This window comes from Gopherus flavomarginatus, chromosome 3 (genome assembly GCF_025201925.1).
Source record: "Gopherus flavomarginatus isolate rGopFla2 chromosome 3, rGopFla2.mat.asm, whole genome shotgun sequence".
Taxonomy (NCBI): Eukaryota; Metazoa; Chordata; order Testudines; family Testudinidae; genus Gopherus; species Gopherus flavomarginatus.
This window is the reverse complement of record NC_066619.1, coordinates 89,495,461-89,522,565: the sequence shown is the minus strand read 5'-3', so window position 1 is coordinate 89,522,565 and position 27,105 is coordinate 89,495,461. Positions and strand designations below refer to the sequence as shown.

Genomic DNA, 27,105 nt, shown 5'->3' with positions numbered 1-27,105 from the left:
TCTTCCTCGAGCATCATCTCCAGTGGAAGTTCAGGAGATAGGAAGTCTGTATGGATGGGAACCTCAAGCTGTTCCTTTGTCAAGATGTAGATTTTTCACCCACACCATCTTTCCTGCCAAAGAATGGCCACTTAACCAGGTGATGGTCCATTTGATTTTGTTGACTCCTGGCTGAGGCATCAGCTAGACTTTTGTCTCTGGGGAACTGGTTTGTGATTGCTCTCCAGACTTGGAACATATCTTAGTAATATCATACAGTAGACTTTTATAATTTTATATACAATGTTGCAACACATATTTTACCAGGATAACAATGATCAGCAAATTATGAGTTTTCAAATGATGCCTCACAAAGCATACTGTGTACAAAATGTATCATAATCTTGTAAAAGGGGTGAACATAGGGGTGCAGATTGTCATACTCTATCACTCTTTTTTTGATCTTTCCAAGTCTCTCTCCACCCATTCTGGATCTATTCACTCCATTCTCTCTCTATCTCAGATGCTTCTAGTGTGTATCCTTCCTTTACTTAGGTCTGGCCCCTGTACTTTGGGGATGGACAATGAGATGATGCTCTGAAAACTCCCCAGTGAATCTGACTTCTTTTTAAAAATGAAACTGTGTGTGGATACGAAGAGGGGTGGGTGGAAATCTTCAGCCCACCACCAACTTTCTGGAGTAGGAGAAGTGGAGTCCAGCTGCCACTGTTGGGTTCAGTCCATAGTTTTCAGTACAGTTGATTGAAAAATGGTAAGGTTTTTTTTTTCAAAATATTTTTTAAAATTTAAAATAATTTTTATTCTAAAGTTATGTAAATTATTTTGAGATTTTTCAGAGTTTTGGTTTGTAATTTCCCCCTTCTGTCATCCATTTTCTTGAATTGTGGGCTTTGTAAGACTTCAAAGAAATGGAAACAGAGATAGACCAATGTTGGAGATGTAATATAGAAAATTCTGATTTAATACACTTATGGTGAAATTATGCAATACTAAACAATATTGAGAAAATATTAAACAAATTATGAATGAGTTGTTGGCACAGAATGAAAATTCCCTGTTGGATACAAGAATGGTTCTCTTGGACTCCCCACCCGAAGGTGACGTGGCTTCTTCTCAGAAACAGACATTTTGGCATATTGGTTTTCTTTTTGCAGTTTTATGTCTTGCATGACAATGGAAATTAGAAAGTCCCCCAACGGTAGATGACTGTGTTTGAGAAGTTTCAAAGCATATCACCAATGAAAAACTGGTTTACAGGCTGAGAAATAAGACTACTGAGAAAAAATTGAAAACTTTAGCTGGACACAATGGTATAAAAAAGACTGTTTCATTATACTCAATGGGTTGAATCATCCACATGAATAACTTTACTCATATGAGCAGTCCCACTGAAGTCAACAGGAGTACTCACTTACTTAAAGTTAGGCATATGCTTAAACACTTCAAGGAATCACAGCCTTGAAATCTAGATCCCATCACATATAGCAAGAATCTCCATGATACTCCTTGTACACTCATTTCAATAAAGATTTTTTTTTCAAAAAATTCCTTAATAGTTCCTTAGGAACCATAAGTGACTAACGTGTAAATCCTCCTTAGTTTGTGGACTACTGATTCAATGGACTGTAATGAATACTTTGGAGTATTAAAACCTTAATGTTAGAGAACATTCTCAGAAGCTGGCTTAACTCCGTGTGCTAAAAATCGTTTGGAATTTGTTTTCTAAAATAGATTAACGTTTTCACAGACAAATGTGCTTTTTTGTGTGTATGTGTAAAAAATAATACCCTCGCATTTCTACACACGTTTTCCCCAAGTTACACTGAAGTGCTTGGTTATGGTATGGAGACACAGTTTGAAAAAATTAAATTGGCAAAATAGAACAATGTTAATGTTACTTATTTTTAAAGAAAAGTCAGAAACCATTACTTTATTTGTTTCCCATTCCTGAAACTTCAAAAGGTCTGAATAATTTTTAATAGGTCTCTAGCACAACCTCTTCATTCAATAAAATGGCCTGATTCATCCAATCTATAATTGCACTGACTTTACTAGGGTTATATCGGGGATAAATTTGACTCATTTACTCATTTTCTATACCACTAGAATTTTTCAGTTTCACTATGTGACTTTCACAGGTTAACAGAGGCTAACCAGAACAAAAATAATTTTGCTATATGCCTGATCAGAAAGCTTTATAAGACTTATTCAGAATAAAAATTGTTACCACTATTTAGTTCCCACCTTTATAACTAAACATAAAGACAACACTTCAAGGTGTGTGACCAGGTAAGTATGTTATGCTTATCTGGTTATTTAAATATAAAATATTGGTTGTTTACTCTGTTAAATCAGAATCTTCCATTATTTTACAGGCAGGTCTCAAAAACCGTCACAGAAGCAAATATTCTAAACTAAAACATAGCTATTAATATGACTTATATTAGTAGGAAACAGACACAATTCATTGTCACTTTCCTCCATAAAAGGGGGAGGGCCTGACTGGATTTTTATACCTCATTTGTTTGTTATTTAGGGCCCGATTGTGAGGCCCTAATTCACATTGGTAAACTGTTACTCACACCAGTAATTCTACTGGAGTAAAGAGCTCAGCTCCAGGCCTTAACAACTAGTAAGCAATCTTTGTCTCACATTATTTGATGGCACAAACTGTTTGGCTCACAGAAGTAAATTATATATTTATAATTATGAATGTCCTAGGAGCTTGGTAACCGGATAAGGATAACTGGATAATTTCACCTCTAGATTATTGGATTGAAGCCAGCCCAGCTTGGTGGTAACTAAATTTGTCATCTGACATATATTTGGTGACCTCTAAAAAATTAATTAATGTACTGAGTAAACAATAATTAATGTACAAGTGTCTGTGAGGTAATGGAGCCTCCTAAGGGGGAACTAGAGACCTGATCCAAAGCTCATTCAGGCAATGGGACCCTAGCTTCCAACCCACCCCAGATTTTTTCAGTTCCTCTGTACAACGAGCTAAGAACATACACTCATGGCACAAGGGGAAGAGGTTTCCAGTGGTAACATATGCCTGGGTTGAAAATGGGTAATGTAACAACCTTAATTCTTCTATTCCTTTGTGTATATTGCATAGTAAATACTTGGTTTCCTGTTTTTGTCTCCTCTTTTCTTAGAGGGCTACCCAGATACCTTTTCTTTACAACTCTGGTTCTTCCAAAATCCAAAGTTTGAGAGGGAAATGCCAGGATTGGTCATTTGAACAATTCCTTGAGTTAAAAACCTCTTCTTTACACCCATGTTTTCAAATACAGTCTAAGTATGTTGGCTTACCTGATGGATGAATCTATTCACCTGTTGCTTAGGGAGATTCCTTCTTTTGGCCTCCTTTAAAAGCTGCCTTATACAGAGTTGTGGAGGCTCGGTTGAAGGGTATCCTGGGAAATGTGTTCCTAAGATGAGTGCCAAAGTATGGGAAATAAGCAGTGGAATCCTGGGAAACTGTCTCCTCACAAGAGGCAGGGTGCTGAAGTGGGCAGTGATTGTCCATGTGCTACATTTTGTCATCTTATTTTGCTTTTACCCTGTGCCTTGAGCTCTGTCTCTTCACGCTATTTGTTGCAGTAATAAAAAGTGACTTTATTTGCACTTTGGGGTCTGGTGGCAGGGCCATCCGGGGAGGGGGTGGCAAGTGGGGCAATTTGCCCCAGGCCCCAGGCCCCACAGGGGCTTCCACAAGATATAGTATTCTATAGTATTGCAACTTTTTTTTATGGAAGGGGGCCCCAAAATTGCTTTGCCCCAGGCCCCCTGAATCCTCTGGGCAGCCCTGTCTGGTGGCACTTTCTTCATCAGCCTGTTAGGTTCTGTTATCTATTGTAATTGCCCTTCAGTTAGCCCCCTTTGTTGACACTGGGCCCAGGGCCAGTGCTTCCATTAGGTGACCCTAGGCAATCGCCTAGGGCGCCAGGATTCAGGGGGTGACATTTTGCGCGCTCCCCACGGGGCGTGTGGGAGCTTCGGGTTCCGCTTCCGCCGCGCCGCTGAAGAAAAACCCTCTGCCAACATGCCATGGAAAACAGAGGCAGGCAATTGAGCTACCGCCGACGTTTCTGCAATGACTGCCGCTGTTGCCTGTGGCATTTTGGCAGAGGGTCCTTCTTCGGCGGTGCAACAGGAGCAGAACTGGAAGCTCCCACATGGCCCGTGGGGAGCTCAAAATGCTGCCCCCTCCCCCCCCGAATTCTGCCTAGGGCACCAGAAACCCTGGCACCGCTCCTCACTGGGCCAGATCCTCAAAGGACTTTAGGCACATAATAATGGGAATTAGATGCCTAAATACCTTGGAGGATTGGAGCCCGTGTTACTACAGAGGCAACAGACTGAATGAGCCAGTGCGTCAGTAGCATCTTTCGAGCAAGACCCTTCTTTAAAAAATCACTCTGAATTAGCATGTGCTCTGTCTGCATTAGCCTTTCTGGGGAATCTAGCACTGTATCACTACGACGGGTGGAGCTGCACCAGCAGAGACAGTGGTGGAAGTGCTAGTGTGCACAGGACTCAAGGATTTTTAGCATGTATCATCTAAATCTGAGCAGAGCAGGTTTAGCTGTTACAATGATAAAAATGCCAGTGCTCTGTCCAAGGGTGAAAGTAGAAATAGGGACTTACCAGTACGCAGCTTGGTTGGGGCCGGCTCTGGCCCCCAGAAGGGGTGCGGCCTCAGGCAGAAGGGGTGGGGATGGGGGGTCAGAGCCAGCCCCGGCCCGCCCTGTACCGGTAAGTGCCCTCCCCCTCCCTCGCCGGGGTAGTAGTGGCAGCTAGGAGCTCCGGCAGCAGTTTAAAGGGCCCAGGGCTCGGCTGCTGCTACCTCCCCAGGCCCTTTAAACCGCTGCTGGAGGCCCCGGCTGCCACTGCTACCCTAGGACTCCGGCAGCAGGTCTCCTGGGGCTATATAAAGGACCCAGAACTCCCCTGCTTCTACCGCCTGGGCCCTTTAAATAGCCCCTGGAGCCCTGCTGCTGCTACCCCAGGGCTCCAGCAGCGGGGCTGTGGTGGCAATTTAAAGGCCCTCAGGCTCCAGCCGTTGCTGGGAGCCCCAGGCCTTTTAAATTGCCGCCTGGGGAAGCTGGGCCGTCCTGGTACGGCGCACTGACTCCTGCCGGTACGCCATACCGGGGCAAACTGGCTTACTTTCACCTCTGGCTCTGTCTATACTTATGTTACCACTGATGAAGCTGCAGTGGTGGTAGTGAAATGATCTGAGATTTCCCCAAAGAAGTTACTGTAGATTGTGCCTGGATTTGAATTCAACTGTTAATAGAGCCAAAGTGTCAGGGGCGAGCTTCCTTAACTTCTGCTATTCCCCCACTGGTTGACGGTATTTTCATTTTGATCTGTCCAAATATGATAGTATCATTTCAGCTTTTTGGCTTTGTCTGTCCAAATATGATAGTATCCTTTCAGCTTTTTGGCTTAAGAATCTGAGAGTGCATATTCCGTCTCATTTAATTTTTATTAGCTAAAATTGTAAAGTTAGAATGGGAAAGTATTTTTAAGCCACTTACTAGTTTCCTGGCATGCATCCTGGGCCAGTAATGGGGTCCACCATGACTGCAACAAATAGGATAGGAATAATTAAATGGATTAGGGAACTAGTAATTGTTCTCAGTACTTATGTAAGTCTTTAAAAGTAATTAAAATTTGGCAAAGGTGATTTTCAGATATAAGCAGCTGGTGTTTCAGATTCTCATTAGGGAGGTAAGTTACCAAAAATGAAACACCTGTTTATACATCAATGCTGCTGCAGTTTAGCAGCACGCAACATTCCTGGAACTGTTAAATATATGCATTATGCCAACAAAAATTCAGCCACGTTTACTTAAGCCCTGAATAAATATGGCTGATTTCTGACAAAAATCTAAGTAAAGTTTTACCTGAGGTTAATAAGACGCAAGGCAAGAAAATGTACCATTTATAAGAAATATAACCACAAAGAGTAGTACAAGGTAAATATATTTGTTTATGCAAAATGGGATTTTAAAAGAAAAATACTCCATTCTGACTGGAAGAAACTGTCAGGATATTAATATTTTTCCAGTTCAATGGACTGAATGATTCTCATAAATTACTGGGACTGGAAAAGCCGTGTCAGCATTAACAACTGGTCAGGACGCATGATTTTACTTATCATTTACCATATTATGGGTTATAATTAGGGCTGGATGAATAACTGATTTTTTTGACTTCAGTGGTTGAGCTAAAAAATTGAAAAAAAAGTTTACTTTGGATCAAACACAAATGAACCTTTTTTTGTTGTTCTTAATGAAATAAATTATTTCTATTTTTGTTGAAGCAAAATATTTTGTTTACTCCACAATGATTTTTTCAGTTTTTCATTTTTTAAAACAACGTTTAAAAATGTGTTTTAAATTAAAGTTTGGAAACCAAAATGTATTTTTTGAAATGAATAATCAAAATATTGGCCAAAAATATTCACCAAATTTGACCTGAATTCACAAATAGTTTTGGTTAACCTAAAACTGCATTTTTCAGTGAACAAAATTATTTGCACACAAAATTTCTTCTTGCTCTGGTTATAATACATTTAAGGCCTAGCCACGCAAACCTTTTCTGACTCCTTGCTCTTGCAGTTAGTCTTATGGACTGCAATGGAACTCTTTGTGTGAGTAATGACAGTACATGTGAGTAAGGGTTTGCAGTCCAGGTCCTTAGATTGTAACCAAATTAATAATTTACAATTCATCTTCCAGATAGTTTATAAATATCACCTTGGATAAAAAAGGAAAATAGATATTTGGCACTGAAAGACTGAATGTGAATAAATCAAGAGCCTGATCATGTCTTCCACTAGTGCGAGCGGAGAGTCAAATGGTGAATGTTTTGTAAGCAGCTTGTAAATATGGGGTGGAATTGGGGGATTGTTGGCCCTATGGCACTTTGATTAGATCGCATCTTTGCATGCTACAAACCATGCAGGGATTCCTGGTGTGACTGAATGCTCACCTGGTCACCATCTATACTAGTTTTCTCCAATGTACAACAATACTCTTCCCTTCCTAAACAATAGATATGGTGATTTGGGAAGCAGCATTCTGGAAGGCAGGCACTGTCAAAGCTCCTGCAAAACTAGTACTGGCACAGATGCCAGGAAGTTGAAGATACCCCAACCTCTTGCGCAAGTCATGTTTCACAAATCAAACTCCTTTGACTGTTCCACAGAGTGGGCAAAATCTGTCCTCTCTCTCTCCCCTGTACCTTGGGGAACAATCAAATATGCAGAGGCTAAATATATAATTTCTAGTCTCCTATGCAGAAATAACCTGTGTTGGAGACTATTTGACTCCAATATTTTTAAATGTTTATGCAAAACTATGTTCTGGTTGAAAAATATGAAATTAATAATCCACAGTTCCACAGGGTGATAGATCAACTTTGCCTAATATTACATATACAAAGGGAGGTAGGAGTAAACAGAGAGGGGGCCAAACCAAAACCTGGCATCTGTAGTTTGGATCGGAGTTTACAGCTTGGATCTGTCTCCAGAAGGGGCCAAATCTGAACAGATTCCAAATATTTTGAACACTGGAGGATCCCAGATTCAAACCCCAAGTTTGGGAGATTCGAGATCTTGGGTTTGGTTTCGCCAATTACAGAGATCTGAAATTCAGAAGGAGGATTCAGTTTTTCATGTTTGGCTCAGGCCCAACTCTGGTAACAAAAAGTAAGAACTGGTGCATTAATACTGATGCCTTTGACTGTAGAATCTAGTAAGTTGATCAATCATACATCGCCAAAAATTATTGCTAATTTTCTGTTACATAGCTTATGTACTGTAAAAAAAACCATTCTACAAACAACCAAATACGTAATCAATAAGTTATAATATTTTTTATTCATGTTAGAATTTCTATCAGTGTTTGAACATTAATATTTAGAGAGTTTGTACAATTGCCACTCCAGGTTTAAAATGAGAACCACACTAGATCACAAATGGTAACTAAAACACAATTCAGAATTGTATGAATATTCACACTCTCTTTCTTTCTCAACACTGTTTAACATTTTCTTTTTTCGCAACGGGGTTTAAAATGAAAAGTGTGCACTGCAATCATGTCTCAGCAATGTTCCAAAACATAATGGTATCATCATTACATATAAACTCTTTAAAAATATACTTCTGTCAAAAGACTTGATGACTATTATGTACACTACAAAAATAAATTTTCATATAAATAAATTATATGGCATACTTTTATCTTTGTAACTGAAATGACAAAAACCCACTCCTGCCAAAATAGGCAGGCAATGAGACCCAGTTTGAATATTTTTTTCCTTTTTACTCCTTACACTAAAACCTACAATGAGTCCTTAATGTAAATGTTATATACTCTTTCCTATTTAACATTAGTAAGCACTCTATACAAATAAAAATTCCATTAAAAGTAAAAACATAGCTGTAATAGTGTTTCCAATAGAAATAAAATCCCTGCATTTTTTTGTTTGTTATAAACTGGCATGACAAATACTGTAAGAAAACATTCTTATGATACAAAAATATAAATATCACCCACGATTAAAAAAAGTTAAAAAACAAACCATAAAACACAAAGTTGCCAGCCACTGAGTTCTCCCTTTGCCAATGTGACTATAGGAGAAAAGGTCTAAATTGTGCAGAAAGCAGACAGCTCACCCACACACAAACACACAGAATAAGGAATTGGGTGGCAGGGGGAGAAGGGGAGAAGAGATGAGGCATCAAAACACTTCCTTGCTCCCTCCCTCCCACCATCTACCAAAAAAAAAAGGGGGGGGGGTAGGGGAGTGACTGACTGATACCAAAGCAATATCAGTGGGAAGCCACAGTGACCTCTGACACAGTAACACGTACACTTGGCAGTTGAAGGTAGCTTCCAATTAGTATCATACAGTTTTGTTGCAGAGTTTTTATGATCTGAGGTCACTACACTGCTAGTGCTAAATTGGGGTCTGTTGTCTTTTTGTCATTAAGAGTTTTCATGTTAGACAGTGAGCTGGACCAGTAGGCAGTTACCGGATTAACCCTTAGTGTGCATCTAAACAGTAGCTTATGTACCACCAGGACAATGCCAGGCTCATCAGCTGTTCTTTTAGTGCTCACATTGGAAACCTCTAAACAAGTGCCTCACGTCAAAGTGTTTTCAAGGGAGCAAAAAAGGCATGACAATTTGTGCATGATAGTCATACTCCTCCACTCTGCTGGGGAGGCCTGCAGGAAAAGACCCTTTCAATCATTGGAGAAGTACAAATTCCAATCAAACAATGCCTGGCCTGGAGAGGCCAATTGTATTTAAAAACACAGATCTTGTGTTTTTTCTAAACTGAATATTTGTATATATATGTAAACATTCAATTTTAACTTTAAAAAAAGAAAAGAAGCTAAATTAGATTAATGAAGGGCTCCCAGTACAGTTTAGCTATTTTAATTAAAAGTACTAATGCAGTAAGAGCTACCTTGGAGGGGTGGGGGAAAAATCACCCCAGGCCTTACGTGTCAATCGTTATGGTCCTGGATCAAGCAGATCAGTAAAATAAGAAGTGAAAATAGATGAAGAAAATAATAAAAAAAAATGTAATTTTTGTCACTTTATATTAACTTACTTTATGCCATTTAAATAAAGTGATGAGGAATGCCAGATTGCTTTGAACTGTGCCGTTACTGTAATAAACAACCAGATAATTCCAGTAGCACTCTGTTTTATAGTATTGATATCAAAATATGGCATCAGTACATACAAAGGCATATGCTAACTGGATTTTAGCAACTTTCAATACCCAACACCCTTTGCAGTTAAAGAAAATGATTATGTTTTGCACTTACATGGCACCTTTCATAAAGGATATCAAAGCACTTTTCAAACAGTAATTAAGCCTCACAACACCCCTAGGAGGTAGGTAAGTATTATTATACCCATTTTACAGATGTGGAAACTGAGGCATGAGGAGGTTAAGTGACTTGCCCAAAGTCACACACAGCAAGTCAGTGGAAGATTTAGTAGTAGAATCCATATGCCCTGTCCTCCTGTCCTCTCTTCTATTTTAATCATCCCTTTAACAATAGCAGTCTGGAGATTCTGTTGTTAAGTGCCAAGGCATTTTTCACTGGCACTTAGCAATAGGAAAATCCTGACTCTGCCAGCATCAGTGAGTTAATGAGCTCACTAAGGGTTAACATACAGTAAAAAAAAAATTACACTACAGTACTCTGGGAACATACATACACACACATGCACACAGCAAAACAAAACCTGCACATAGCTAAACCTACTTAAACCACCAAGATTAACGTGCTTTTCTTCATTATCTGCTCATTTAAAAAAAAATTATCACGCATAGCGTGTTTGAAAGTTAACAGTAACATTTCATACTACCACAGGGTTGTGAAATGCAAATTTTAAAATATTTTAAAGACATACCTTTACAAAAAATCCTATTACATAAGCAATATTTGCATAGAATTATACAAGTAAATTATACAATATTTAAGCAGCAGCAACATATGCTGAAATTTAGGACCAGATTAAGCTTAGTTGTGGCACAGAGATCAATGTACAATAAGTACAGAACACAAACAATATTGTCCCACTCTATTAACAAGAGTTAACTCCAGATTATACTACTTTACATTGTTCCTTTGTATATTACATATGTGTACACCTTTTAAATATTTATAGAAATATTTAACAATATAATACAATAGGTTACAGTAACAGTGAACTGTTATCCTGATGCAGCATGTCCTTTTCCACAACTTCAAGCAGTTCTCTTCAAGCAGTTCTGGAAAGAGGAGGTTTCCCCATCTTTGGCCTCTTCTTTGCTTCAGTTGTTACCCTTTACAAAAGAGAGAAAACACAACCGTTCACTTAAAGCTTAAGAAAAATAAATAAACCAAACCAACCCAAAATGCATGTGATTGTTCTTGTGATTAAGGTACAGGACCAAGAGTTAGGACATCTGGAGTCTGTTCCCATCTCTGTCACAGATGTCATGTTTTAAACGTTCACTAATTTTGAGTGCCTCCATTTCTGTGTACTGGACTCCAATTAAAGTCAGTGGAAGCTGTAGGAGAATGAGGTCTTAGGTATTTCAAATTGGACACCAACTGAGGCACCCAAATTAGTGTCCACTTTTGGAAAATTTGAACCTGGCATTCTCTTTGCCTCAGAATCCACTTCCTTGGGACTCCACTATTTGTCATCTTCCCCGGAGAGCTGTGAGGATACATTTATATAGAACTATAAAAATACTTCAAAATCTTTGGATAGAAGCTTTAAAAGTGTAAAGTATTTTAATTAGAACTGGTAAAATATTCCCCTTTGGAAATTTTTGATGGAAAATGTCTTTTCAACCAAAATGAAAATTTTCATTTTGTTCAATGTTTTTTGTGTGGTGATGAAACACTTTGAAATTTTTAAAAAAAAATCATTTTGTTTCTGTGGGGAAAACATACATACTTTTTCACACCTTTTTCAAGAGGAAAAAAAAGTAACAGTGAGAAAGTGACCTCCTCCAAAACTATTTTGTTTTGTTTTGGGGGGTGGCAGAACCCCAAAAAAATTCACAGAAAATTTTGAATGAAATTAAACATTTTTACTTCTTACAAAAATGTTTTCTGAAATACACTGAGTCTTTTGATCACCTCTAATTTTTACATCTTTCTTTATCACCTCAAAGCCGTTAGTGGTGGGGGACAGTTTACCTTCATTTTCATTTTATGGGTTAAATCCTCAAGGGTCAGGAATTATCTCTGACAAACCTAAGGAGCATCCACAGAGCAACTCAGTGATAGTTACCATAGACCAAAGGCTATAACAGTGGCAGCTGCACTCCACCCATATAGGGCGATTTGTTCAGAACCCACTGGACATGCCCACATACACAAAACTCCACTTCAGGAGGCCATGGACCGAGCCCACTTAAAGCAGCATTGTGCAGGAATGTGTGTAATCACCATACAAATACTTTCTTCAGCCTGCCCTGCACTGTGCAGCAGAACCATGGAAGTTCTGATTCACCAGGGGATTTGGCTAAGTAGTTTATATTCTTTTTACTACATTATATTCACGGGTCATTTTCTTTTGAATGTAAGTAACTGGTGGTTTTACTCCTTCCCAACAAACGTCGTTTTGTGTGAGATTTTAGGAGGCAGCCTGTTTGAATGATCTGAGCATAGGACTGGGTACCAGGAAATCCAGGTTCTGACTTCTGTTCCATGGCCTTGGACAAGTCAAACAATGAGTATATCTATGCTGCAATTGGGAGGTGAACTGCAGTGTGTGTTGGCATAAGCAAGCTAGCTTTGAGCTAACCAGCTCATAAAAATAGCAGTGTAGTTGCTGTGGCACAGGCTAGCCCCATTAGTACCTAACCAGCATCCTGGGTGGGATTGTAGAGCTGCCTGTGCCACTGTGGCTAGAATGCTATTTTTAGCAAGCCAATTTGATCAAAGCTAGCTCCGGGATGCCTGCGTGTACTGCAATCACACTTCCTGCTTGCACCCTGGACATATCCAATTTTCTGCTTCAGCTTCCCCACCTGAAAAATTGGGATATTACTATTTACTTGAATACTTGTGCAGAACTCTGAAGATGTCAAGGGCTAAGTATTGTTGTTTCATCCAAGCTAATTTTCTAATGCAAAATGCACCGATATTTATGGGTGGGAAATCCCAGTCATTGCTGCCCAGAGGGTAAAGCAGCTGGGAGGAAAGATACTTTAGGAAAGTCTTGTCTTTTCCCTCCCCGCCCCCCACCTTCCCATTGTCTGGGAAGGACAAAAATGTACCTTAATCTGAGCTGTTGCCATTTGTCCTTTCTTCACATTCAACATCTTGCAGTTCTATTACTTCTACTTTAGAGTTTCTCCTCTCACACCGTACATTAAAAGGCACATGGGGGTCCTCAAATGTTCCATGGTCAGTTTCATAGTATCCTTCGTAAGATGGAAAGCCTCCTCCATGAGAGTTATGGCTGTGCACAGCAGGGTGTACAGCAACAGTAACTGAAGCGGAGGCAGTCACAGTAGTGATAGGCTGGCAGTATGCTGGCACTGAAGTACCCATGGCAGTGAATGCTGGGCTTCTAATGTTATGAGAGCGAGCCCTGTGGCCCGAGCGGTCCCTATTGCTAGGTCCAGAATGCCCTTCAGTAGAAATTTCAAAAGCGTCCCTGCGCGGCCTGTAAGGGGGCGGTCGTAGTCCTTCCCTCAGTTCTCGTCTAGGTTGCCTGTTATGATGCCATGTCTGCTGGGACCCGGCTTCTGGGTTAGACTGTAATTTTGGACTTGGCTGATGACATCTTGTCTCTGGCTGAACCACCTGGAAATGAAATGAAATATGTGGTTAAATTTCTGCCCTAAAGCATGTAAACAAAAGTTACACATGGTACAGCCCTGAAGTGTACTGTCTTGGACTAATTCTAGAAGTGAAGCATTCTGGAGTCTTATTTGTGCCTTTTTCAAAGACAGTTCTCTTCCAAAATTGTTACAAGCTGCTGGGAAGTACAACTTTGCAGATAAACACAGGACTGTCATTGAAAGCATTATGTATACCTCCCACATACTGCTCAGTCTTTTGAAAGGGTAAATAGCAAGCACTACAACTTAAGTGGTTCAATAACCAAAATTGCTGGGCTTTGGCAAAGACTCTCTTCCAGCTGGGGTACATACACAGGATGTTAGTGGGATGGTTTGTATAGATTGCAGGAATCTGGTTTCTGGATCTCTGTAAAAAGCGTGAAGCACAGCGGCCACATCAGTCAATAAACCGTGACCAACTTCAAATGTGGCTCTGGTTGTACCTATTTTTAGGCCTCTGCTGAACAAAAACAGATCCACATTGCAGCTCAGCGTGCAGCATCCTGGGGGGTAGGAGACGGAGCTTTTTAGTTTATCTTTGAAAGGAAAGTTATGCTGGCCCAGTGGCTTAGGGCTTGGGCACTGTGCTGACATACAGCAGACCCAAGGTTTGGAGAAACCGTGAGACACTCTTTCCCTGGTCTGCACCAGACCATATCCTCTAAAATGTATTACTGGAAGAGAAATATAGTATGAAGATAGCCCACGTTGCTCTGGGTGTCTCTGGTTCACATGGCTCTGGCTGGAGCCACATTTATTCCAGAGTCCCTTCCCTTCTCTTTCACAGAGGTCATCTGGAACAGTTGTCAAAGGACCTGCCAGTCCTGCACTTCCAGCTCAAGTCAGTATGCTGCAAAGGCATTTACTGATGAAAATGCACTGTGCTTTGATACCACCATTTAATCTGAATTTCCTTCCTAAATGAAGGGGTGAAAAAGCCTGCGCATCCATCATCTGGAAGTACTCTTAAGTTTGGGCCAGTTGCAGCCAGAAGAACAAAGCAAAACAAAGTCAGAAATATAAACATTGCTATACAAACTGAAAAAGACAAAGTCTCCCAAAAAGCCAAAACAAAACCAACATGTGGGTTACTTACAGTAGATCTGGCAAAGACAGGATTCTCAGTTGCTTCCACTATTACTTGGTGGACTGGTGCACCAGAACTCTGAGTGGCCTCGTACTGATGGAGTTCCTCACTGATTCCTGACACTGTAGTCTGAGAACTGTACTCAGAATCAGATGAATCTGATCCATTATTTGTGTGTCCAGGTGGCAGTGCAAACCTCACGATGCCAGGGGCAGGTTCAGGAGATGGCGTAGGCAATCTGTTCCGTCCGTTAGCTGGAGAAACCTAATAATGACAATTGAAACCCCTTATAATTACTAACATTCAACAAAAATGTTCTTCACCAAACTACTTCTAATCTTCTCACCAAAACCATTTTGTTATTTATTATTTGCTACATTCTCTGCTACTGTGCACAGTGCTGTACCAAAAAGAAAAAGACACGATCCCTATATGTGGATTTGAACATAATTACCTATATTCCTGTCAATGTCTGGGTGTGTAAGTGTGTATAATGCACATATTTCTTGGTATGTCATTAAAAGAGTAATTCCATGGATATGTATAGTGTGTATCTATTAAAAAATATGATTCTGTGTATGTACATAGACAGATGGATACACACAAGTACTCTATGTGTGTGAGTTATATATACACACACACACATGCTCCCCCATATCTATATCTCCACACACACGACACACACATAAAGTTACTCTCTTTTAATAACTCTAGAGAAAACTCAATGATCATGCCTTAGAGGGGTAACTGTGATACACTCAATGAGCTATCAAGTGGAAGTTTGAAGGCTATGAATGCTCTCTTGTTGGACTTGCACTGGACCGTTTAAGGCCCCGATCCTGCAAATGGACCAACTGCATGGACCCTTACAGCAATCCAGGATCTCACTAAAGCCAACAGGATACCACAAGAGTGTATTTGTTGATAAGGGAGGATCCTTCTGCAGACTTGTGGCCTAAGGCAGTGGTTCTCCAGCTGTGGTCTGTGGACCACCACTGGTGTGGGGAGCCCTTCCTGGTGGTCTGCTCAGTTAAATATTTTGAAAATGAAGCAATGGAGGGGCTGGAGTGCTAAGAGGAAATACAGATCTACAAAAGGAGCGTTCTTTCACAAAATGGCCTGTAAAATGAAGAAGTTGAGGAAATCCCTGCTCCTAGGGCATAGCTAATACATGAAATTCTGCTTAAAAATAAAGCTAATTAAAAATCATGCATTTGTATCTAAATCAAAGGGACAACTTCCAGCCCACTGGTTATTACACAAGACACGTTCCAATTATTAATCAAGAATATCAAATTAAGAAAAGAAACCACATTTAATATATTTTTAAAAATAAAACAAAAAAAGAGCGAGCAACAAATAAAAATCAGAATTACAAAGTGAATAATAGGTTTCTAGGAAAGAAGGAAAAAAAGGACACATTAATTTCTTCTGCTCATAAATGTAACTACTGACCTCAGGATATGGTCCAAAGAATGAAAGAAGAACTGGAAGCAGCACCAATCCATTTAAAACTCCCAGAATGGTTAAAATAGCCAAAACGGCAAAGAAATACCTGAAATATTGTTTAAAAGAGGGAGAAAAGGGCCATGAATACTATTAGGAATACAGAAGATTGCATACTACTCCCAAAAATAATTTAACTTTTAGAAAGAAAAATATGCTAATACAAGTCTCAGAAACTTTAAAAGTATTGTACAAAATCATGACTTTTTATTAAAAAATGTATTAATTTATTTATTACCTTTTGGATTACAGAAGCTACATTCCACAACCCAAAGTGTTAGTTGACAAAGGAAAGAAAAAAATGAGTTTGTTAATTTACCAAAATCTTGTGGCATGTAATGTTATTTATAAATGTGTTACACAAACACAAAAATATGGAATGTGAACTGAATGGCTGAATGGATTGAAAGCACAAATACAATGAAAAGGGGCCCCCATTAGTGAAAACTGAGCAGAAGCAAACAAATGAAGTGAAGGGTGTAGAATTTAAACAATTTAGCCTAGAAGGAAAAGAAGCCCACTTCTCCCAGCAGCTAATCCACTGTGAAATGCTTCTGCAACTAACAGTGGAATCTCTAATTAAATCTCTAGTGTATCAGGTAAGGCTTTCCCTTGCCGTTCATTAATCACAACTTTCCGCCTAGAATTCTGTGAGTTCCAGTTTTACCAAATAGCTCAAATTGCAACCTTTTTAGAACACAGGAACCAGCTTTCTGCCAAGAAAATGCTGCCCATTCTGTAGTAAGCTTCAGCATTGTACTAAGTAAGAGCACTCCACAATGGCAGAGCTACATTGCAGGCTAATCTTTTGTTGAACAATTTAGCATCTCTGAATACTCTTGTTTTGCGTCAGCCAATTCAAACATAAAGGCTGAAGTACTATGGAGGACGAGGAAAGTGCACAAGTGGTTGTCCTTTCCCACCATTGAGGGCTAAGGTCTGGGATCCTTCATGAATACCAAGGTAAACCTGTCAGTAAAAGGGAAGCCTTACTAGTTGGTATTCGGCACAGCTGGAGTTCAGACTAAACTCAAGGCTGCGTTGTAACTAATGATTTCAAAGGCTCAGTCCTGGACAAATTTTTGGACAAATTTTTGGAGGGTCAGGGTGCAGGAGGAAAAGTAGGGGCAAGTTTCCTAATAACAGCGCCACAGCTGATAACATTGTTTAGTAGGCGACAAACTTTATTGCCTATGTTTCCACATCTGATCAAATATATCAGATTCCTGTAAAACTACAAATATCCTGCTATTGTAAACATTCTGGATTTTTTGATCTGCATTAGCAAAATCAAGGAACCAATCTCCTTCACTAATATAAACTACCAGAACTTCATGCTGGGACATGTATCAACAACAGGCATTAAAACACATTTGCATCTCATCCATCTAACACTAGAATAAACAGGCTGATTACAAGTCTGGCCACTTAGCATATACAATGTCTGTTAATTTACTTAATCTTCCTAAACACACTGATGGGCTAAACTATCCCTTTCTGGAAGTTTGGAGTCTTCTTCACTCGCTGTAACAATGCTTCAGATTTGCACATTTATTTTACATCTGTCTTAGAAAACCAAGGGGAACTGAAGCCAGATTGTGCTAGAAAAAAAGAAACTGATGGGCAAAGACAAAGTTAAACAACAAAAGTTTAAAATATGAAAGGCTCATTTTATTTGTTAAGCAAATATCAAATCCAAATTTGGAATCAAACAAGACTACATGCTGCCATTTACTATGTAATGAAAATGTGCACACTATCTGTCGTAATACTCTACATATTGCACACATGAGCAAACATGCTACTGTGCATTTCATTCAATCTGCAGGAAAAGCCCAATCCTACAAAGTGCTCAGCACGTTATAGGAGCAGGCCCTAACTGAATAGTTCTGCCTCAGCACCTCACCACCAACAAAAACTGAGCCACACAGAAGACTTGGTGGAAGTTGCATTTAAGGGTACATAGTGTGTAGTTATGAAGACCATGAAGCTATAATCTATGCAATTCTTGTTAGGCAAGGATATAACCTTCCTTTCCCTGTCTTCTCCAAATCTCTCTCTCTCACACACACATACTCACACACACAGCTAAAACTCAGTAGTTAGTCTCTCAGTCAAAGCCTTGACATTTTTTTTTGTTAGATGACCTGATTTAGTTTACATCTATTTATCGAGCTCACTTCAGTCTGAGCAGCCCAGTCATCTATCAGACCATGAATGTTTGGGCCAGCACTACTCCATTCCTGCTTTTTTTTGGGGCCATAGTCTGCCACAAAGAACCAGTGTTACTTCTAAGATTAGCCATTCTGCAGAGCTCCACAGGTTGTTTGGAATAGAATAGGATCCATTTCATTGCATTTCTCAAATTCCCTTCAAAACAAAACCTTGCTCTCCTCTCATACTTGACAAATTCACATTCTTAATTAAATTCACAAGAAACAGCCTGCCTTTAGCCATAAACAGGTCCTCAGGCTTTGCTTTACAAATTTTAATACAAACGTCTATGTTCATGCTTATGGTTTCCTACATCCCAAACAGGGCTTCAATTTTGTTGTCAGTTAAAACCTGCTTCAAACTTCATACAGGGATAACGGGAGGGGGAGGGTAAAGAGAGTGTCGGTTTCAGGATGTTTATAGTTCCTCTTGTCCCTTCCCCACAAAATGCTGTACATATGAAAAGTCTGGGTTAGAGGTCAAATCCAGCTAACCACTGGACAATACTAGGTATTTGGAGCTAACTTATTTCAGAACTGAGCAAACGAGGCAATAGAGGACCCCTTTTGTTTCATTTTAGGCTGGGAGTCTAATTTTCCTGGAACTTAATCCAGTGTCAGCAAAGGAAGTATTATTGCAACTAGCATGTAACAAGGAGTTAATAAAGCAGAGGTAAAGCAGGACCATGATGTAAGCATGCACAGTAGTAAAACAGCAGATACACTGAAATGACCAAACATCAAGAGTGTACACATTTAAAAAAAAAAAAAGAAAAAAAAAATTCAAGAGATGCTTTACCTGACAATAAAATCAAACTCGGACCCTGCAAGCATTAACACGCCAAGCAGAGTAGATACAGCTCCATCTAATACTGGTGCAAACATGTGTTCCAATGCAAGGGCAGCCCTGCGGTTCTTGTCTCCTATGGCGGTTAAAAATGCCTGTAAAAAATAAACTCCATGTCATCATTTCTTTGTACACAGCCTTTCAAAACTCTCAGCCTTTCCCAAAGCACGCAAGTTTCCTCCCCTAACCCCAGCTAATTACTCCAATTTACAGTTTATTAAAATATCTTTGTGGCTGCCTAGAGTTCAAGACAAGGTCTGAATCTGCAGTCATTGTATACAGCTGCTACTGAAGTCATGGGAGTGGAGTGAGGATTGATTGCAGGGTCAGGGCCACAGCAATAATTTTCTGAAACAACTCCTGGCCCACCTCATAAGGATTTTAGTTTGTTGCTCTGTTTGCCTGTTCCCACCCACAAAGGATTTGTTTAATTTTAAATGAACTTCTCATGTAAAAATTGTAAGTCTACTCTTGAAGTTCTTACCTGGGCAAAACTCCCACTGATGTCATGGGAATTCTATGGTAGCAGGGACCACATGACTTGAATTATTATTTGTTGTGGACTTGGACGTGATCCTGCAACCTTTACTCATATGCATAGTCACACTGAGTTCAGCATCCTATTAATGGGCCATATCTTTCTGACACTTTTTAAGCAGAATTCTCCACTGATGTCAGGGATCTCTCCATGTGGGCACAGGACCGCATGCTAGCAGATCTTTATGCACAATCAGCCCCTAACTAAATGAGATGAGCAGGATTTGACCCAAAGTATTCAGTGGGTCTTCTCATATAAACAAGCACTGCAAGACTGCGTTCTTCTTATTCTGTATAGTTATGTTCCATTTTATGCAAATATATTTACAATTTTTACTACTTCAAAACCAAACAACTATAAATCTGTCTCAGGGTTTTATCCCGTCGCTCATCACTATAGTATTTGAGCACTGATGTAATTTATAGAGAATCTATCCTCCTTCCCATGACTCCTGAGTAAGCAATTCACAGCATATAACATAGTTCAGTACTCAAGATTTATAAGAATAACAGTGAACCATGGAAAACTAATGTACCCAGGGTTAGCACATTTTATATATACATGCTCAGCTATGGATAACAAATGATTTCCATACACAGCACAGCACATGAGCCGATGTGTACTGGACGACCCACATGAGTCAGGGCTGTGGGATCAGACCCATAACATAGTAATAAAATATATGCACTGCACATGGATAGGTGTGAATTTAAAGGATACATAATACAATGAGTGTAGTGTTGACGCGGAATTTATTTGGAGGAGTTTAAAAAAAAAATGAGGTCACAGCTCACAATTGGCAGAGAAAAACTGAGCCATGGGTGGATTGTGAATTTCTTTTAAACAACTACAATTAAATCTTGTATCAACACTATAAGCATTGCATATTTTGTTTATACCACACTGGTGGGGTTATTTATATTCGGTTAGTTCTATGAATGTATTAGCCAGCAGTGCTGCTATAGTTTAACATCTATTAGGTGCTTTCATTGTAAAACCCATTTTTGAAGGGTTTTATTTCCAATGTCAGTGTATGGGAAAGAAGTGGTTTTAAGTTTGCTGGGGACTGAAACTTTACCCACATGTGATTTTATTTAGGTAAAGATATGACATAAATTAGTTTGGTTTCTCTCTCCACTTAGAACTGACAGCCAAGTATTTTATAATTTTGTGTCACAATTTTTATTTATTTATTTCAAATTTGTCATTTGTTTCCCCATAACATGCACCAGGTCTCTGAAACACTCACCATCCCACCACAAGCCTTAGCAGGCTGCTTTATCTCAACAAGTCTAAATATGCTTCCAGCAGCCTGTCCCTTTCTCCTCATATTACCCCTTCATCCACAAGGACCTCTTAAATCTACTCCCTCCACCTGCCCCTGCCCCTCCCCACTCCACTTAAAACTGAGGGCACTCCACAGTTCACTGCCATTGTGCACCTCAGCCTTCTGCACCCCTAACATGCTTCTGAGTTTCCAATCCTCAAAATTCCCCTCTGGTCCCTGATGCCTTCTCACTCCCCCAGCAATGCCCTCAGCAGTTTGCATCTCCCCAACACAAGGTTTTCTTCTGTAGTCATGGACCACATCTAATCCCCACTTGCTCTCTCTCCAGTCTACTTCTCTTCCCCCTCTCATTCTTTGAACCTACTCGATTCTGATGGTACTTTTGAAAAACAAAAATATTAACGAATAGGTATAACCCTTCCTACAATAATTAAACTGGCCTGTCCAGACTGATCCCTTTCTATTCTCTATAGTATTGTTTCTCTCCATATGGATAGCGATTCTTAAATAATCTTCCCCTGAAAAATGTATGGGAATGACCCTGTGCTAAGTGTATAAAAAGCCCTCTCTGTCTCCAACATTGGGAGTTGTGAAAACCAACCACTGTTGAGAATGTGTGGGCCTAAAAATAATCATCAGACACTGAGAATTAATTTAAATCACATGTAATTTTGGAAATTAGCATATAAACTTTTAAAATCCCACATTTTCCAAATTCTACGAAAAAAAACTCTGATGCTATTTTCAGCATTTCAGTTTGCAAACAAGTTGTTTAATCAAAAGTTAGGGGTATGTGTTCAGAAAATGAGGCTTAAAATGGAAGTCTACATGCAACTCTAATAATAGAAATATCAACATTTCCATAACAAACCAAAATTTTCAAACTTGAACACCAAAAATTAGGCACTGTATTCCATATTTAGATACCTAAATAAATGGCCTGACTTTCAATGGTGCCAGCTCTCATTGGCTTAAACAGGAGCTGCAGTTGCTTAGCACTTTAGAACATCAGGCCACTAGTTTATGTGCCTACATTTAGGAACCCAATTTGAAAATGTTTCCAACGGTGTTTATACATTCTCTCTCTCTCTGTGTTTTTTCTGCATTACTCTTCAGTCAATCAATGGGAATTCTGCTTCCCTATGGACTGCAGGACTGGGACCATTACTAACAACTAATATGTTCTGAAAGAAAGACACCTAATGGGAGATTTCAAAGGCAAGCGCCCAACTACCATCTAATATTTATGGGAATGCGTGCCTAACAACATTCGTGCCTAGGAAAATCTTCCCCAAAGTATTAAATTGTCATAATAGGCAGCAACTAGACACAACAGGGAGTGCACAGTTATGAATTGTTATAAGCAATAACAGCACTTAGAGACAATTGCAGCACTTAGAGACAAAAGAAAGGCCCAAGATAGTGGTAGTATCTGAACTGACACTTAGAGTGTGAAGGTCTTAATAGACCTTAACAGTTCTGCTTAGTACACATATTGATACGGATCATAGAAATACCTACCACATATTAATTGGAGACCTGTAAAGTCATATTTAAAAGCACTTAAACGTGCATTGTTGAATCCAGTCTTATTTCATGCATCATTGACTTAACAGATGGTAAGCATTCTTTCAAATCAATTATAGTCTATCAGGCAACAATCTAACTGGCACACTAACCCTTGTGCAGTGTTTGAGCTTGGTTGTCTTTTGAGAATCAGATCACTCATTTGGATGCCTAACTATGGATTTAGGAGCCGAACTTCAGGCTCCCTTTTTAAAAAATCTTGGAGAGATTTTTCAAATACGTTAAAAATTCTGCCTAATTTTACATACCAAAGCAACATGAACAGTGAATTCCACTCCTATGCCAACAGAAGCAATCAGGATGACCACAGGCACAGCACTCAGCTTTATTCCAATTAGACCCATCATGCCAAACAGCTCGACAGTCATCAGAGCCAGCACCACCACCTAAATGATTTCAAACTGCTGTTAGTAACTTCTTATACTCTATATAAATGAAGGAAAGGACTTTCAAAACAATGTGGGACTAGCAAATGCAACCCTCACAGCACTCTTTCTCTCACTTTTCAAAGGCAAGCTATTTTTCCTTATTTCATTGAGTTCAATGGCAATGACCTGAAAAGAGTCAGTTTAAATTATTCCCTCGGGATCCAGTGGTCAGAGCAACCATCAATTTTCCATTGGTTACCTCTTGTCAATACTATCTAAAACATAATTTATTAGTCCTCCCTATCCCCATCCATCAGAATATAACTTTTCTGTTTTTTTAACCCATTTCCCCAACAATAATCTCAAAAATTAAAGGAAGGCAGAAGTAGAAAAGCAACTTTTAAACAGCTGGTTTGGGTTCTTTCTGCAGAATTCATGGAGTAAGTGAAGATGACTCAAGGGCAGGTTTAAAGCCCGGAAGAAAGTGAATGCCATAATCAGCTGATGAGTGTCAGGTTACAGAGAGTCTCTTGGCTTTGAAGAAACTTACAGGGATTGGCCTGGACAAAGCAAACAGTTAAATCTAAGGGAAAGCTTTTATTTTCTTTCATCTATCTTGTAAAAAAAATGTAGAGAGGTGGGGGAAATGTGTGGAGTAGATTTAAAAGTTTCTGGAGCCAACAAAAAAAAATACACATTTTTAAAAGAGATGGAGGACTCTAAAATAAACCCCCTTTCCCAAGAAAAAATGTAAGTGCTACAATAAATGATTTTATAAGCTAATGAATCATGAATGATAACATAAATTGTTTGATTGAGTGCTATGAAAAATATTCTAGACTAAACATTTACCTTTTAACATACCTGTTGCACAAATGTACAGTACAAAAACTAGTGACTGCTCTGTGCTTTTCTACTTCTGGTATTTTATAAGCTATACAATAGTTTATGGAATTTAAACACAGGAACATCATAATTCAATTTAACATGAATGTTTATTACAAGGAATTCATGAAGGAGTATTCTGTATCATTTATAATTTTACTGCTCTTTCTCCTTAAAGACATACTTACACTCCTTTTTCAGTGTGTATTATACAACTGTTCACCTAGCCATACTTCCTTCTTATCCTTCTGAGATTCACATCCAGAAGTTAGTACAGTAATTTACTGTTTATGGGCAAGATGTGGAAATAAGAAAACTGCCATGAAAAATAATTTTGTTTGATTTAAAAAATCTTGGATGCAGGGAAAGTAGAATTTTTTAAAAGCTACTTAAAAATTCCAATTTTCCTCCATGCTTCATTTCTCATGTTCATGAGTATCTGAGCAGGGGCAAAAGTTTAGTTATGTTTATAAGAAAGGTTTATAGCTACTAAAGCGTGGTCAAAAGATTAAGGTTATTAAGGGTTATACCTTTACCATGAACCCTACCCCCTCAAGTTGAATAAATATACCATGAATGATGCAATATATATATTCCACCAGAGGCCCAGACATAAACAAAACCTTTCTGACTGCAGCAAGAGCTAGGCTGAAAGGAATTTGCCTTTAACAAAGAACCTTATAATAAACTTACAATGATCCCAGCCGTCCAGGGGTTCAGGAGAAAGAGGGCACACACCAGAAATGTGCAAGCCAGAACGACGCTAATAGACAAGAGAAGCCAGTGACGAAGCCCAATGTACTGTTCCCAAAAAAGAAATGGGTATCCATTTGGGTAGCTGGGGACGCCAAGGCTGGTGTAATTGTTACAGATAGCTCTCACTTTCTCAATAGCTTCCACAAAGTCAGCAGTTTCACGCAATCCATTGAGGTAGAAAGGAAACTGAGCATATTCAATGGGCTCAGCTGCTGGAACTAAGAGAAAGATTATAATGTTGAAATACAGATTGTAGAAGAAGAAAAAACAATATGCAGAGAAATAAATATGATTAAAGCACTTTGTTTTCGGCAAAAAAGTGTTAAATTTGAGTCAAAACTACTTTGTTTAAACTCCAGAACTTCTGTGGCAACTTGATAAACTCTAATCACAACCGATGACTATATTTCACACCTGGCAGTGTAATTCAATTATTACACTGTACATCATACTCAAGACCAGCTTGATGATATTATTTAATGTAAATGGATATCTAATATTATATATATGAATTACTGTGGCACCTATCACTTTATTATCTGTCCATAGTACTCTGTATGTAATGTAAAATAAACAAAAGGGCAACCTTCTCAAACACTTCTCCCTATATTTTAAATATTTTGTTTGAAAAAAGATTAGTTTCAAATTAAATGTTACTCCAGTTTTATGCTGGTATAAATCCTGTGAAGTCAACATATCTTTATCTAAAATCAGTGGAATTAAACTGGTTCTAAACTAGATTTATGCAGTGGTGAATCAGGCCTTTCTATTTTGTAATTCTTCAGTTGCTATTTTAAAACCACTATCCATACAAAAAGTAAAAAAAAACCTTAACAGTAATGGCTTATTGAGGAAATACATAACATTTTATCCTTTAATGATCTGAGAAACTTACATTTTCCATGCTTCTTTTTGAATGTAACGCTAAGTCTACTGTAATACCAAAAGAAAAAAAGAGTCTTCCACAACAAGCATTTAATTACTGCCGCTGTGTGTTCCAGACCCTGCAGGGTCATTCAGTTGACTTGCTAAACATGATTTGCCCTATTATAATCTCAACTATAAATTTTCATTAAGACAAGACTTGGCTGACTGCCACAAAGCTCTAGGGTTCGGATACAGTGAAGCACAACTTGCTTGTTATCCAATCGCATTTCTAAGAGAACCAATCCTCTCCTTCCCCTTCCATTCCTCAGTAACCAACTAGCAATCCACCCAATAAATCCAGTGTAAAAGCAAAGAAAATCAACTCAGGATTACCATTCATAATGTAAAAAGGTGAACAGGGGCAGGTGGAAAGGAAGGATGACACTCTCTTACACTGACTTCTCCACTACCCAAACAGCTCTAGCACAATACAGGTATGGGTGGCTTATATGAATGACCTAACTTGCCAAAAATTTCTTCCACACTAGGGTAACAAATTTAGGATAAACATGATATAATTTTCAATGACAAAACTCTGGAATGGCAAAGTCAGAATGTTATGCACGCTGAAGGTTTCCCTTGCATACAAAATTAACAAGCAGTGTTAAAAAGAAAGGTCTAATGCAAGTTTTAGAGCTTAGATATAAACTATTATACAACTAATTATTCAACATGATAAAGTCTTGCAGTGGTACCACATTATACTATATTACACAACTGCATCTGTCTCCCAAGGTTTTAAAGTAACACAATATATTGTTCTGTTTATGCTTTTGAGACCTGTACAGTGTCAAGTAACTAGAGAGTTACTGGGCCTTTAAGGAAGGAGTGAGGCACTTATATAAACTATAAGACATTAAGATTAAATGTTACTTACTTCTCAGCCTTGTTTCTGGCATATAGTCTGCCTTGTCATGGACCCATTCTGGACGGTGAGGCCGGATGTTGGCTTGAGAGGCAGCGTAGGCCACGGGGTCATTGCTAACCCAGGCTGTCAGGTAGATGTAGAAAGCATTTGGGTTAATGATTCCATCTGCATCCACCAGACGCTGTTTAGTCAACTGCAAAATGGGAAGATTAGAAGCCTTTCAGAAAGGAGTTTTGCTTTCAGAGCTCTTGCTGCAAAGCTTTAAACAAAAAGACTAGAATATTCAACACACATACAGAATCATTTTTTGCGTGTGTGACTTCACATTAAGTGACTATACAGACTATTGTTTGAGAGTGAGCAAATATCTAAATATCTGTATTGAATTTTAGAAAAGTGTTTTGTTTTATTTTGTGAAAAGCATATAATATTTATTATAAACATTAAACCAGCAGATGGTTCCAGAATAGACTGAACCAATTAAATGTGAATTCTAAGAGACTGTCTACCGCCAAGGGGGAAAAATGACCAAGTTGGAGAAACATATTTAAAGGAGAGAGAAAAAAAAATCTGGCAAGAGTCCCTATACACGTCTGTGTGCAGTTAACCTCTGTTGTTAACACTGAAGGAAATGCCACCCAGTAAATGGAGGAGAGCTATAAAAATAAAACAACATCTGTATAAATTTTGCTAACACTTGCCTCCTATGACCTATGTATTCAGAAAATGCCAAGCGCCAAGAAAGTAGACGAGTGCACTGTGCGGCTTGGGTCATTGTGGGCAAGTGTATTTGTGGGGTAAACAGCAGTGGTGTATTTCCAGGGTTTTGTAGCCAAA

General features: G+C 38.9%; 1 protein-coding gene across 3 annotated transcripts in view; it reads right to left on the bottom strand.

Moving 5' to 3' along the window:
* Positions 1–7,870: 7,870 nt before the first annotated feature.
* The window catches only part of PTCH1 (patched 1), a 76,355-nt gene continuing 57,120 nt past the window's right edge, over positions 7,871–27,105 (bottom strand). For 2 of the 3 annotated variants that reach the window (XM_050945566.1, XM_050945568.1), the window contains 8 exons: positions 26,278–26,461; positions 24,411–24,691; positions 22,713–22,850; positions 19,004–19,146; positions 15,941–16,040; positions 14,495–14,749; positions 12,829–13,360; positions 7,871–10,875 (listed from right to left, as the gene is read on the bottom strand). In XM_050945566.1, coding sequence (XP_050801523.1) covers positions 12,830–13,360; positions 14,495–14,749; positions 15,941–16,040; positions 19,004–19,146; positions 22,713–22,850; positions 24,411–24,691; positions 26,278–26,461 — 1,632 coding nt within the window. In that variant the 3' untranslated portion in view covers positions 7,871–10,875; position 12,829. The remainder of the gene's footprint in view (positions 10,876–12,828; positions 13,361–14,494; positions 14,750–15,940; positions 16,041–19,003; positions 19,147–22,712; positions 22,851–24,410; positions 24,692–26,277; positions 26,462–27,105) is intronic. The other variant, XM_050945567.1, reaches the window with a different exon arrangement.